At 44.6% G+C, this 15,308-nt stretch overlaps 1 protein-coding gene across 1 annotated transcript; it reads left to right on the top strand.

The window, feature by feature from the left end:
• The first annotated feature begins 9,315 nt into the window (after window positions 1-9,315).
• lratd1 (LRAT domain containing 1) lies at window positions 9,316-11,657 on the top strand. Its single transcript, XM_040161241.2, has 2 exons — window positions 9,316-9,509; window positions 9,965-11,657. Exon 2 carries the CDS (start codon window positions 10,002-10,004, stop codon window positions 10,788-10,790), a length of 789 nt encoding a protein of 262 aa, XP_040017175.1. The 5' UTR covers window positions 9,316-9,509; window positions 9,965-10,001; the 3' UTR covers window positions 10,791-11,657.
• The last annotated feature ends 3,651 nt before the right edge of the window (window positions 11,658-15,308 follow it).

The raw sequence follows: 15,308 nt of genomic DNA on the forward strand, positions 1-15,308 counted from the left end.
GGAGAGAAGGCACATAACCAAGAAGCAGGCGGAAAGAGAAATAAAAGAGAGGAAAATGGAAGGAGATGTGTGAAATAGGAGAGGCCATTCCACCTGAGAGGAGCAAAAGAGAACAGGGGAAAAGGGGAGAAGGGGACCAAGGGCATGATATGAAGGAAAGGAAATCCCACAGGACACAAATATGCAGACAGATACCTTTTAAAGCTGGATGACAATTTGGGAAACCAGAGGGGGAACCTGAGCAATGTGCAATATGTGTGTGTGCTCATATCGCGTGTGTTTGCCTTTAGCCGTCGGCGCTATAACCAAGTCGGGGGGTGGGAATCAGGACCCCTCTGCTCTACCTCTGTCCGGTAAAGAGGATCCACTCAGGAGTCAACGCCTGAGCGAGCAGCCATGTTTACCCCCGGCTGCTTCTCTGCCCTTAAAGTTCACACAATCTCTTCTCCTGAGGTGAAGACACAATCCTTCAGGGATCATTTCTGACAACTGAAGGTTGTTCAATCTACGGTTCACATTTGACTCTAAAAGGTGATGTGGTCTTTCTGTCTGCAGATAGTTATTTTAGGATGCACCCTCGGAAGCCCCTTTGTTTTTAATAGCAAAGGAAAATAGCAGCTGACAGACTGGCTGCCCGGTGATTTTAGTGGCGTGGTTAAGGAGTGATATTTGGTTTGAAGGCCGCATTATTTCTCAGTAAACATTGGACTTAGCGCGGCTATATGAGGCTCATGAGAGGGATCATGTGACGGAGCCTCTGGAGGTCGGCTGGAGGGAGAGGTCTCTTCGAGGAGACCTGTGGTCCGTGCGGTTTGTTTGTTTGGTGAATCACCGGGTGAGAGTGAGAAGAAAAGGACCCAACAGTCATTATCTGAGGATGAGCTTAAGTGTTCTGAGTTCATGTCTGAGCCAAACCACAACTAACAAAACCCTCCCACAGAGAACAATGGGCCATCCAAACCTCTTAAGCAGCATTAAAAAGGGCCGCCTCACTTGGAAGGGTTCCTCCTGGTGCTGGACGGCATGATTAAACCGGCGCTCCGTCCCTTTTCCACACTCCCTAATTCCTGTGGGATTGAAAGATGAGAGAACACGAGTCGGCCAAGTTTTTTCAAAGCTTCTCTGTACTACAACAGTCAGTAACACGTTTGTGACAAGAAACTGATGAGGTTCTTTGAGGGAGCTCGCAAAGAACTTTAGGAGCAGCAAGGAAAATAATAAACCCCTTTTAACGAACACAATCCCAGTAAAAGATGAGAATACCAAAAGTTTAGCACAAAGGGAAATGGTTGTTGTGGTGGAGGAAGCTGCAGCAATGACATGACCGTACGAGTGGAGACAAAGCGGCAAAATCTACTCGAGCCAACGGAACCGCGGCATTCGGTTCTTTTTTTATACTGTCACATTTGTTACAGCTAAATTTCAGTCCAATGGAGGAAGCTAACACGCTTTTTCTGCTGTTATGCATTTTCAAAAAACGGCACCAAAAATGATTAGTTTTGCAATGCTTGATGGTCACTGTGTCCAAACCTGGTCTAGAGTGTCCTGAACAAATCACAAGGAAATCATGCTTAGAGGAGCGCCATGTAGCCGAGAGGTCAAAGAACGCCGGCCTTTCTCTATTTGTCTGTAAGTAAGGGTTAAATTCCATATATGAACGTGAGTGGAACGACTGTGCACGACAAAGACAGAAAGCGCCGTGAGCCCAAAAACTATCTGCATTCTAAATTTACTGCATTTGTAGCTGTGCAAGAGGGCTTGCGTTAATGTTTGACACTCTGGACTGGAAACGATTACACCATAAAAATTGCAACGGCAAAATGTAAGGAATTCATAACCACAATTCTGTCTTGAAATTCATCTTTGTTTGCAAGCATGCATGGTGAGAACTGGATGTGCACATACAGTGTGTGTACACTCTCGTGGCCCTGCAATCCATAACAGGAATGTCCTACCTTAACCCTTATTTGAACCCCCTACATCAAGCCTTAATGTCTCCCTCCAAACCACACACACATATACTCACACACACACACACACACACACACACAAACACACAAACACACAAATCAGGGCCAGAGGCCTACAAGGCTGTTTGAAAGCAGATTAGGCTGACGTGTCAGACAAGGGACCAGGCCACACAGCAGGCAGTCACATGCTGAATCTACACACACACACACACAATATGAAAGAGATTCAACACAAACCTTTTCAATGCCAGACCTCAGCAAACCTGTTGAAAGCGCGTAAGGACTCAGACGGTGGAATATTGGAGTAGTGATTAATAGAACGCACAGCTAAGGTCTTAAACCACTGAGGTATACAGAGGTATACGAATGCAGCACCGCTTATAAGGGGCTGACATTTTTGAAAACATGCTATCGGTCAGCTTGAGAGCGGGCTGGCCTCGGTCATGACCAATCTTATCATCACCGCCGTTGTGCACTCTGCTTTACCTTATGAGAACAGTCTTCAGCACAGCTGCCACAAAAGCTTCTCCCGAGGGGATTCGATATCCTTGTGCAAGAGGTGCAGAATCGGCACGAGTAAATACACGCCACCTTAAATTAAATGAACCTGGCGGCCGATAAGGTTTCTGCTTACCCTGGTGCGGTGGTCCGAGGAGGAATGTTGCGTTGCAGGGAACACTTCATTAAAAAAGAAGCAGTGGCACAGACAGCTGATCGTGAGACTGGAACAACCACCAGGCATTCACGACGCCTCTACGCGAGGACCGGCACGTCCTTCGTGAGATGGTGTTAAATGCCCTTTAAGGGCACATTTATTGATCAAAAGCTTGATACCAACACTGGTCACGTGATGTGCACCGCAAGCATGTTTCAAGCAGGCAGGAAGTTCAAGGCACACAAATGCTTGACAATCGAAATTGCAATGAGGCACCTGTTAGAAAATCAACCTCTCCTCCATCACTGTGTCTGTCGTAACAGGGCCAGTCAGGGCAAGTGGATGTGAGAACACAGCTTATTTGTATGTTTTGATGAAGACACTTCAATAAAACACAGTTTTTAACAAAGTCAAATAATGTTTCATGTGTTTCAACTTGACCTTTTTCACTCCAGCCAACAGATCTTCACACAAACCCCCAGCTACAATTAACACGGTAGAAAGAAAAAGGAGGAACATGAACATAATTAGAAAAACAATATGTTTGATTTGGAAATCACACCAGGAACCTGTCTATCATTCCGCCATCTGGCTCAGTCCCCTCAGTCAACACTTTCAGCTCAGCCAGATATTCAGTAAACCGTTTAAATCAACTACGTTTATAGACAGAGATAACGTGAATTAGGAGGGAACACATGTTAATGTGCTTATGCGCTTAGAAGTCAGGATGTGGAATGTGTAAATTAGACGCTAAGGAGAATAGTCAGGGTTAAGGTCGCTGATTTCAGAGTGGTAGATTCTTTATCCTTTATTTAGCCAGCTGCTGGCTGGAAGCGGCCATTTCAGTTCCCCACAGTATTCTGCTGAGTATCTGATTGTTTATTGCCTTCAAGATTTTTCTTCCAGACAAATGGATTTTATCGATTGAATTTCTTATTAGGTTGTGTTGCGTGATTTACTTTTGTTACGCAACACACCTAAAAGTGAAGTTTTTTAAATGCCTTGCCTCCATGATAACGACATGCATCTGGTTATATTTCTAACAATGTTCTATTCAATATTCTATTCTAACAATAATAAATCTAGTGAGCATTACATATGTCTGTAGAGACAACAATTCTTCCTCCCAATCAATTTAGTGTGCTCAATACTGAGGAGGCACTCTCAAGAAAGAGCAAAGCCATTTGCTGTGTTATGATGGCTGTGATCCTGTCACTGTGCAAACGAGGGAAAAAAACTGTCAAGACAATAACCTCTGTCTGACCTCTTTGATACCCCTCGCTTTCTGTTACACATAAATAATCACAAGAACACACACACACACACACATACACACATGGTCTGGTGCTGTTGCTGATGTTGGCACATTTGCTCTCTGGGACGAGAGCTGCTTCATTGCCACTGATTACCGTTTTATCCTTCCCCTGCAAACGCCAGCCAACATAACTCTGCATACCAATGGACTCCACCAACCACACAGGGGGGAGGGGATGAAAAAAAGCAGGCATGTATGGCTATTTCTTCTATTTCATCTTTCTGTCTGTGATAGATCTGTGAAAACTACACAGTCTGTGAAAGGTACAGGTCCGTGAAAGGTAGAGGTCTGTGAAAGGTAGAGGTTTGTGAAGGGTACAGGTCTGTAAAAAGTACAAGTCCGTGAAAGGTGCAGGTCTGTGAAGGGCACAGGTCTGTGAAAGGTAAAGGTCTGTAAAAAGTACCGGTATGTTAAAGGTACAGGTCTGTGGAAGGTACAGGTCTGTAAAAAGTACCGGTATGTTAAAGGTACAGGTCTGTGGAAGGTACAGGTCTGTAAAAAGTACCGGTATGTTAAAGGTACAGGTCTGTGGAAGGTACAGGTCTTTTGAGAATAGAGCAACTGTAGCAGAAATAAGTTGGAGATGGAGACGAGTTGAATTTGCAGAAGTTAAAATTCAAGGCCACATCAATGGGCTTCACATGTGTCAGATGAGGGGCCCCTGAATGAGTAACAGTCCACAGTCTGAGGAAAGCTGATAAGACCCAGCGGAAGACCAGCTTTTCAGTGGGAGACAGATGGAGTTGGAACAAAACACATGGGAGACACACACACTCATACAAACACACAAAACCTGTCTGTACATATACACACAAACACACAAAAAGGATACTATCAGACAAAAAAGGATTTGGGTAACAGTTTTTTTATATTACTTTTGTGAAATCTTGTCTGTCAGAGTTAATGAAAAGATCTAAAATATTGCAAAAACTTTATTTATTGAAGAGAGCGTAGACTTGCTCAGATGTGAATAATATCACTTCAGAGATAAAACCAAATGTAATCCGAAAAAAAATGACGTTACATGAATTCAAGCGTATTGACATTGAGTTACAATGATCAAAAGCCTCCTCCCCCTTTTTTAGAGGAACATTGTTGTAAACAGTACAACAAATTAAATTGTTTTGCATCACAAAGAGGGGGGCGTCTGTATTAGCAGACACATGGAGGGACACTTTTGGAACTGGTGGAACACAGAAAGACTTTTGCCAATTCAATCCTTCATATTGGCAAAAGGAGTGTTTTGTGAGCAAACTATGGCAATTGCTTCCCTTGTTGAATTGTGCGACGTCTAGGGACAGCTTGATGCCATATGTGACTGCCTGGATGTGAACCAGGGCCTTTAAGCCAGCAAAACACTCAAATGTTTAGACATTACAGAACATCTCCATGAAAGACAAGCATGTTTGCTTTCTTTAGGCCAACAGCAACCAATTTTTGCATTAACACTGGTAGCAACATCCACCATCTCAAGACGTCTCCTCTTGTTTGTATAGACCGAAGACATGATGACAAACATCTTTTAAGACATCATCAATACGGTGGGAAAGCCTTATTGATTTTCACTAGGATTTTCGCAAATTATCCGATTATTTATGCAGCACAGCACTTTCGGCCCCAATTCAATATCTTATGAAAATCCAAAAGAGGTTTGTTAAACGAGAGAGTGGCGGCATCCGGCCGTGCTGCCGCGGGGAAGAAGAGACGAGGGGGGCCATTGTCTCGTTTCTGACAGTTTTACTTTAATCAAGGAAACAAATGTGGCGTAAATAGACAGTTATTAGCACAAACATACAGATAGCTAACATTAACTTAAGTTGCATGTGAAGAAAATAAGACGGCACCGGCTCCCAAAGTTTCAAGTTTGGTTGACATTTTTACGTTTCTTGCCCTCCCATTGGTAAGTAGTTACAACCAGACCTGGTTGTAGAGATGAAATGCTACCCCCTACTGATTTAGAGCAAGTGTTAATGCCTTACGCCTTGCAACTTTAAATAAGAAGTAAAGCTCTGAGTTCAACCCTTTGCACGAAAAAATGTTAAGCAAACAGTCCATTGCTGCTCAGAGATGAGACCAAGATAAACTCCTGATGGTAATAGAGCATCGATCCTGCTGAGGAGGTCTTGCAATAGACACTTAACCAGGTGGGAATCTGTGTATGGAGGAATCCATTTTGTGTCAGCAAAACCAACAGCACTGTGCTCGTACAGATTTCATATTATAATTACTTATTATGTGGTTTAACCAAGCAAACCTGCTGAGCTTAATTGCTTTTCTTCCCCACCACATTAAAGACCATGCTCAATTCAAGAAATAACACCCCAAAGCAAAGTCTTCACTGTGATTATAGATATGACAATGATGTAGATAGCTACCATCTGCTGTACCAAAGTACCTACAATCACAGTCCCAAACAAAACTCACGCTGGAGGGTGTAATTACTTTAACACTTTTTTTAAAGATTTAAAGAGCTTTTGATAAGAATTAGATATTGAGCTTTGCAAATGTTTTAATTTAAAGATTATCATCCCCTCTTTCATTTACATAACATTAAACCATCTTAAATCATTGCCAAACAAAATCTGGGGTTCAGTCGCTACCATGCTGGGCTTTTATTCTGATACAATATCCATTGGCAAAAGTAAATTATAAGTGTTCCAACTACACATGTGGCCCTGGTGTGAAGAATTCTCACCCAGTATTTATATAAGTGTTATTCTTTACCGTGACTCCAAGACCGAGGTGGTAATTGCAGAGTCATTGTTGATGCCACTGCAACCTTTGGAAAGGCATTATTTTCTGCTACCTGTTCAACGCCAGATTAAACACATGCAAATAAGGAGAAAATAATCAAATACAAACAGATGGCAAGGTCTTCATAAGCGATGAGTGATCCGTTTTTTAAGAAACATCCTGAGCCATATATTAATTCTGAAGAAATATTTTGTTTCTTCCTGGCCCAAGATTTCGTGGGGGATTTCACTTCACACGTTTCACTTCCCCATAAAATTGTCAGAGCGAGTACGCAGAGTTTAGTGCTCTTAAACAGAAGGAATACATTGCTGGAGATTTGATTGACGCACCCAGTGGCCAACCCCCACAAAAACAACAACTTGTGCTCTCAAACTGGACTATTGTAACCCTTACAACAGAGGATTTACTCTGGTATCACAAAAAAAGAAGGAACCCATGGTACATTATATTTGTGCTACCTTGGTTTTCATACACTCTTTTAATGATTCAGTGATTCGGAGAGTAGAATGCTGAAATACACAAATGTTTGAAATGTTGCCACGACATGTTGTCCATTTGTGCTTTACACAAAAACACACCCTACTTGTTCCTCAAAGGTTTACGACCTCATAAAGTGCTGTTTCTTCTCAGAAGGAAAACCCGACATGATGTTTTTCAGTCTAACTCTCTATGGATGTTCATTGTCAGCAGGAGTGTGGTTGCGTGCAGGGTTGCGGTGCAACACAGATCATGGTGTTGTATAAAATGTCAGCTTGCACAAGAGACAGAGAGAAAATATATTTTTCAAATATAGTGGCTGGCTTACTGTTTTTGTGTGTTTGTTTGTGAGGCAGTAAGAAACACAGATGAGCACGTTGATTTTTTGAATAAACTTGAGTATTTGCGGACGTCTGAATGTGCACGTGTCAGTCTGTTTCAGCCTATATGATTTAGTTAGTAATTAGGGAATAGAGACATATCCAATTATTGGGGTTGTGAAATATCACCCTGTCTCAGTACTGCCTTATTATTGCACCAGCTGCATATATGATTAGGTTTGCGTGTGTGAAAGAGAGAGAGAAAATACTACATGTGTGTCTCCAGGAAAGGTGGTGTCTACAAAGGAAACTCATTTCTGCTCATTGTAGATTATAGGTGGCAGGTCACATGCCCGGAGGTGCTGCAGCAAAAGCCATTGCTGACAGTCTTATGACACTTTGTGTGTGTGTTTGTGTGTGTGTGTGTGTGTGTGTGTGTGTGTGTGTGTGTGTCTGTGTGTGTGTGTGTGTGTGAGAGAGAGAGAGCCATGGTCCTGGTACTTATTTTCTTTTTTCCTGTCTGACTTTAAGTAAGTACATGGACAAATACACACACACATACACACAAAAGTGAGTAGTACATCACAATCCCAATATGCAGGACTGCAAAAAAAAAAGGCGTTCAATCAAATTCATGCTGCTGCTCTTACAAGGAGGTGTAAATACGATTCAAACCCATGGCTACATAGATGACTGTTTGTGTGTGTGTGTGTGAGAGGGTTTGAATTGACATGATCATATCTCACCCAGTGAAAAAGTCGCCATCCGCTCTGCCTGTCACCGGTGGGAACAAAGAACAGGGAGCGTTCTGTGTCAGCACCTGGAGGGCTGCTATCTCCAACCATCTGGAAGAGTAAAAAAAAGATAAAGATACTCTGAGGAGCTCTCTCGAAGCTGCAAAAAAAGGGGGGGGGGGGGAAGGATTTAGACAAAATGTTCACTTCATAGAGGGGACGACATAAACCGTGAGATGCTATCTGCTTTGGGCAGTGATGAAAAGACACTTGAGAGTGCGGATGATACAATTATCTCTCAGGCACAATATGTGGAAGTTCAAAATATGAAATTCAATATGCATCTTAATTTCAGTCATCTGTTCCGAGATACAACATCAATGCAAAGTAAGATACTATATAAGTGAGTACCAAACTCCCTGTAGACTCCTTTGTTATGTTCCTTGCCCACCAACACACACCTGCCTCCAGCCCCTCCCTTCATCGGCTACACAACACACGCACGCACACACACACACACACACACACACACACACACACACACACACACACACACACACACACGTGTGATGCAGCGGTGAAGCCAGGGAAGCATGTGGAAATAAATTACAAGCTACACACGGGAATTAGAGAACAGACCCCGCTGTGGTGTTCTGCAAGGCGGGGACGCATTTATCATGTAATACAGCGACCGCGCGCGTGCGATAAGAGTCCACGTTTTGAGTATTTGCCAGATAGTAGAAATGTTTAAAGCACATCAGAGATGAATTTTTAAAAAAGCTTCTCTCACATGCCCGCCTTGAGATATGCAGGTGGTTTATCGCTGCTGACTGTTGCCTTGAAAACTCGCCCGCTGATCATGTAGAGAATTCCATAGGTCTCTAACAACAAAAAGCACGCCACGGTAACAGCCGCCCATCGCCGCCGGCCGCCGATTGGCTCCGGTGACTGACAGGCGAACTCCTCCAAGACTCCCATTGGCTGGGGAGGTAATGGACCCGTGACTTCGCTCCAGTAGAACCGCACCGAGGGCGGAGCGCGCCGGCCGAGGCGGAGCTCTCCGTGGTACTTAAGCGGCCTATCTGGCGCTGATGGGGAGTGAAGTACAAGCAGGCACGACTGCCGGAGCGCCCGGTGCGCGGTGCGAAGAGAGAGAGAGAGAAAAGTGTGTGAGGAAAGAGGGAAGGCGAAGAAGGAGAAGAAGAAGAAGAGCGAGGGGACCGCACTGCCCTCTGAACTAATGGACCATAAGGATATTTAGCCATTTGTCCGGGGAGCGCACAGGTATTCTCTCTTTACCCAGTTTCTCCTCATGCGTAAAGACAGAGGGTTTTCCCTTAATCACAGTTCTTTCTCCTTTGTCGCTCTTTAGCACCCGCAGCATACTAATTTTTTCCTCCCTTTTCCCCCTTCTTACATCTTTTTTTATGCGTGGGAACCAAGGGCTCATTTACATTCCACTGGAATTAATGATTGACTAATGGGTGTAAAGGGGGCAAGGGGCAGTGGATCATTGATTGCGTTAGTGTTCTCTTTGGGCTCAATAACACCAGAGAGCTCCTGCCCCTCAATAAGGAACTGCTGAGAAGTGTTGAGTGCTTTCTTAGCCTGCTCTCTTATTGATCAGAGGGGGTTAAATGCAGCCTTGCGATCGGGCATGTTGTGCTTTTGCTCCATGACATCAATATTTTACGCAACTCATATCCACCTCTGCATCTTTCTCCCCCTCTCCTTCAAAGACACCGCAGTCCATGCCTCTGCCTTGCCAGGTCATTGATGGGAAATCAACTGGATCGGATCACCCACCTCAACTACAGCGAGCTGCCCACGGGGGATCCGTCCGGGCTGGAGAAGGACGAGCTTCGAGTCGGCGTCGCCTACTTCTTCTCTGACGAAGAGGAGGAGGTGGACGACCGGACTCCGTCCGACTGCGGCTTCACCAAGGAACTAAACCCGGCCGAGGAGGGACCATTCTCGGTCAGCGAGGTGGAGTACTCAGCCTTCTGCTGCCAGGAATGCATCTTCTCCAAGCTGCGGGAGAACGAGGACTTGAATGTGTACTCGGCCAAAACTTTGCTGACTATGTGCAAACCGGGGGACCTGCTGGAGCTGGTGGCCACAGCGCAGGCCCCCCACTGGGCCATCTACGAGCAGGACGACCGGGTCATTCATCTGCACAAGGGCGAGATCCGCAAGGACAGCCTGCTTGAGATCAGCAACGGCCGCCACGGGAGGATAGTCAACAATCGGTACCGTTACCGACCGCTTCACCCTGACCTGGTGATGCAGAACGCAGTGGGGCACTTGGGCCTGAGCAGCGAGGAGATATGCTGGACCAACGCGGAAAGTTTCGCAGCTTGGTGCCGCTTTGGAAAGCGGGAGTTCAAAGCTGGGGGGGAGGCACACTCGGCGCAGCAGCAGTATTTCCTCAAAGTGCACCTGTCCGGCAGCGGGGTGCACACTCTGGTCTTTCGCAGCTTGGAGGACATGATCCGGGAGAGGAGGCGCGTGGACGCCAGTGGGATTCTCAAAGAGCTGTCTTTGGTTAACGGGGGCAAGGAGTGATCGGGGATTCCGTTTGATATCCCCCCCCCCGACCCACCCACCCCTCCACCCGCCCGCTGCGCACAGACGCACCGTTTTGCGCACACGCAAACGTTACTGGCACACACGCACGCAAGCACACAGACGCGCACACACATGCAAGGGACCTGTTGGTGTTTTTGGACTGTCTGCTCGCCACGGATGCGCCCCCCGCGCCGCGTCTGGACCGAAGGCGCTCAGTGGAATTTCCATCAAATTGCAGAGTGTTGAAAACTGAGAGACATCGGCCATGTAAACAGACAACGCCCCTTCAGATAAGAATCCGTGCCGAGTGGGACGCGCGATTTCTGCTAATATAATTACCCCGAACAGTAAAAGTCACCTTTACAGACCGCGCACGGCTCGGTTTGTTTTTCTGTTTAATTTGTCGGGATGATGGAATTGGCCCCCTCTCGGCGCAGGGCGCGTGCTGCGGCAGACCAGACGGTGAGAGATGGAGGTGGGTGGGTGGGTGGGGAGGGAGGAGGGGGGTGAAAGATAGGATCTGGGATGGCTCTCTGAAAGTCTCCCTTCTATTTTTTTACTGTTAGCTTTAAGACCGGGACTGAGCGTAACACGGATCCACTCAATCATAGACCTCTGACGGTCCCAGATGGCTACGCAGTTGCCTAAACAAAGCAGTTGGCTTGTTCAAGCTTCCCTATTGCCATAACAAGAGTATTGTCGTTCTCACAATGCTGCCATCCTGCTCCACAGCACTGGATGTATGTGTAAATTGTATTCATATATTGATTTCGATTTGAGTCCCTTATTTTTGTATTTCAGTTTAGTGGATTTAACCCTGATCTCTTTTTTTGGTTGAAATAAATGGAGGTTGAAATATGAAAATAAGCATTCGGTCTGGCAGGTGTTGTTTGGTCACATATGATTTCTGACACACAAACGCATGATCTCTGCTCTCACATGCACACACAGGGATGTATGAATGATTTAAAGGCTCTAAAGGCTCCTGACCTGCCCCCAGCCAGATGGGCTTCATATATCTCCACAATATTCGGAGGCAATAAAATGGTCATCTGCATCTGGCCCACAAAGGCTTTATGAAAAATCCATATATGACCCGGGGGCTACCACATTAAGGCTGCTTTGTAGTGTCACTGAGAGCACACATTTGGCCACAGCGTTTATATTCCTATACATTCCTTCTCTTGGTTAATTTCATCTGTAGATTATGTTTGCTTTTTGTTTCAATTGCATCGCCAGACAAGTTCTGACCTCATATTTCTAAACTGCACTGAAGACAAGCTGCCCACCAAATATTGCTCCTATTGAAGAAACACATTGTGTTGTGCTGTATTAGTCAGCAGTGGTTTCATCTCTGGATTGATGTTTTGACTTGGCGCCTTCCCTCCCTCCTGATCCGCTGTAGAATCGGTGAAGGCGGGATTAATCACCTCGGTCTGACTTCTCGTGTCTCCTTATTCTTGCTTAATTGAGTCTGAAAGGACCACAGAGTGGATTTATGGAATGCTTCTGCTGTAACGTCTGTCTTTGTTCTTCCTGGCAGCCCGGCAGCGAGGGTGAACGTATACATGAGCTCCAGAGGTTTCCACAGTATAATGTTGTTTCAACCCGGGATCCACACCTAAAGGATTCTCATGATTTCAGCCACAATGTGGACCTGAATAACCAGACTACAGCTGGAATGGCAGACAAAGAGTTTAGATGTTTGTGTTTTTTGTTGGAGAAAGGGAGAGCATGGAAACCAGCGTGTGTGCGTGTGTGTGTGTGTTGGTCTCTGGCTTGGTGTGTAGTTGTTGTTTTTATTGCACAGTTCAGACCACGGTCTTCTCCAGTGACAAATGTTGTAATCTCAGCCTTATTAGCATGTGAATATGTGCACAAGCTAATAAGCCTTTGAATCCTGTGAATTTGCCTCGAGAAGATGTTCTCGAGCTATGGACCCCCAAACTGGATTATTAGCCTCAGTGTGATTACATTGACACACTTATCTTGTTTTATTCCCTTCTCCTTTCATTTTTCTGATGGCTAATATCTATCCAGTCTCCTCACTTTTGTTTCTCATTGTTTCCTCTGCGCCAACAATCAACATTTTCCATTTCCATCCTTGTAGAGCGCAACAAAAATACTCTGACTTCAAATTATGTTCGGATTCTAATTTTAATTTTAAATTGGGCAAATACAGAAACGATGTTTGTGTGAAACACTGATGTTTCAGATTCGAAATTGTCAAATCAGTAAGAATTTCAAAACATAAAAATCATCTAACTTGTAGTTCTTACTAGCAAACTTGGACTCTGTTTGTGGTCTGTCACCAATAGACACTGGACATTATCTTCACTGTGTGTGTGCGTGTGTGTCTCATAGGCTTTGATGGACAACTAATAGCATCTGTGAGACTAATGTACCAAAACAAAGTAATATCATGCATCTATATAAAATGTACAATATGCTGCCTGCATGTTTATTCATGAAGGTCAGCATCTTTGTATCCATTAGCAGTGTGAAAGTAAATGCTGTTACTAGGGCAACTCCAGCTACTATCGCACTGTACATCCATGGACTTTTGCATGTGCATGTGTGTGTGTGGGTGTGTGTGTGTGTGTGTGTGTGTGTGTGTGTGTCTGTGCAAACCCTCCCCATCTTAAAGCTAATTGTTACCCTTATCAACTACTTATACAAGAAAAACATGTGACAACCAAATCCCCCCCCCCTCTTACTGTACACACCAACTCACTGTGGATCAACTATCGTTCCTTTGTGCAGTAGTACAGATGTTTTTAATGCACACTTAGGCGGGCCTGCAGTGTGTTTCTCTGCATGTGGACAAACAAGATCCCTGCTAACCTGCTGTTAGAGGAGATGTTATGGGGAGGAGACAAGAAGACGGAATAGCCTGTCCTCACGAGGCCTCAACGAGGATCCCCCTCTCACACTGGCCTGGTCTCGTCTTCCCGTTCTGCCGCCTGTCAGAGCGGTGGCTTTATTCAACAACAATGACTGCGCAGCTGGAGATGTAAATGAGACAGTGGCAAATGGGTTACATGCTGTTAAATCATTGCTAACAGTGGTTTCTCCTAAACACCTGTTGTCAAAATGTGCGCGTACATCACAAGCAGTACTTCCGTGTTTGAACCAATAGCCACACTCTGACATTCAGAACTGATTACACGCTGCGACACGTTGGTAATTTGAATTACAAGGCGAGCAGGCGGGTCGGCGCCTTCAAAGCGTCGTCTTTGTGCAGGAACTCGCTCGACCTGTAATAGGTTGGTACAAACACAAAGTGGCACTTTGTTGTTGAGCTGTGTTGAGTCAAAATAAACTGCAGTGGCCATGCTCATCATTATAAAGTAACGTGCCAGAACATGGCTCAAATATGTGTTTTTAATATCTTTACAATAACCGTTTTTTAACTAATCAGGCGAGGCGAGTATTTGTTGGGTTTGTAAATATTGAAGATAGTAACTTTGTTTATGTTATCTCACTGTTAACCACAGAAATCTTCTTAGTGCTTTAAATACTCACCCTAGTGTGCCGCACCCAGCTTTAGGTACAACAGGAGGACAAACCGACATTCAAGTAAACCCTCCCTCTTCAAACACGGTTATTTGACTGCAGTTGGCCACCGTTGAGCAACTGCCATGTTCATTCAAAACCTGCTTCCAATGCTAATTTACTACGGAGGAGGACAACCGGTTTTCTGTGTGAAAGTTCATTTGGAGGGTCTCTTCGCGTCGCACTGCAGCTGAATATATATTTATAATGTGTATTTTTTTTGCATCTTTTGTAAAGTTTTAGTCTTCCTTCATATTTGGCTCATCTGCTATTTCTGAAATAGCTGTTAAAAATACATAGCGTGGAGTAAATAAAGTATAATATTTCCCATTGAAATGTAGTGCAGGAGAAGAATTAGGTAGCATAAAAGGAAGTAAAGGGAGACCTCAATCGTTTACTTTAGTACAGTAGATGTATTTGCTATCATTACTATGGTTAGTAATACTACTAACACTAATATTAGAGGGCCTGTTTAGAATCAACTGCTCTTAAAGCAAGAACCTTATTCCATATTATTAGCATATTATGTGCTACGTTACATCTTTCAAATGGCATGTGGCATAAAGAGCAGCACTTCTCGATGATAAAACAGTGCAATGTTTCTGCAGACACATTTTTTATTCCGAGGGGCCGGCGCTCCGACATTTGACGGTGCAGCGCAGAGTTTAGGGAGCGCGCGGCCTCAAGGTGTGTGCCTGCTGAGCTGCACCGCTCGGCCTGTCTGAGCCTCCCCACCTCCGTCAAGGGACAGCGACTTACCAATGAGCCTTCATTCGTTTGGTTCCACAACTTTACAATACTTTGGTGTTTTATAAATATTTATGTGGTTGAAATGTTTTTTTCTATGATGACACCTTAGATGAGATTTGTGGTAGGTCTAATTCCCACATTTTAATTACGTGTCTGTCACAATCAAGTATTTTTCACGCAGCCGTCTTCCTCTTGAACCTGCTTCATTTA

This window comes from Gasterosteus aculeatus, chromosome 18 (assembly GCF_964276395.1).
Source record: "Gasterosteus aculeatus chromosome 18, fGasAcu3.hap1.1, whole genome shotgun sequence".
Taxonomy (NCBI): domain Eukaryota; kingdom Metazoa; phylum Chordata; class Actinopteri; order Perciformes; family Gasterosteidae; genus Gasterosteus; species Gasterosteus aculeatus.

What these genes read in the sequence shown, in the direction of transcription:
- lratd1 (XM_040161241.2), top strand. Translation starts at nt 10,002, where the DNA reads ATGGGAAATCAACTGGATCGGATCACCCACCTCAACTACAGCGAGCTG.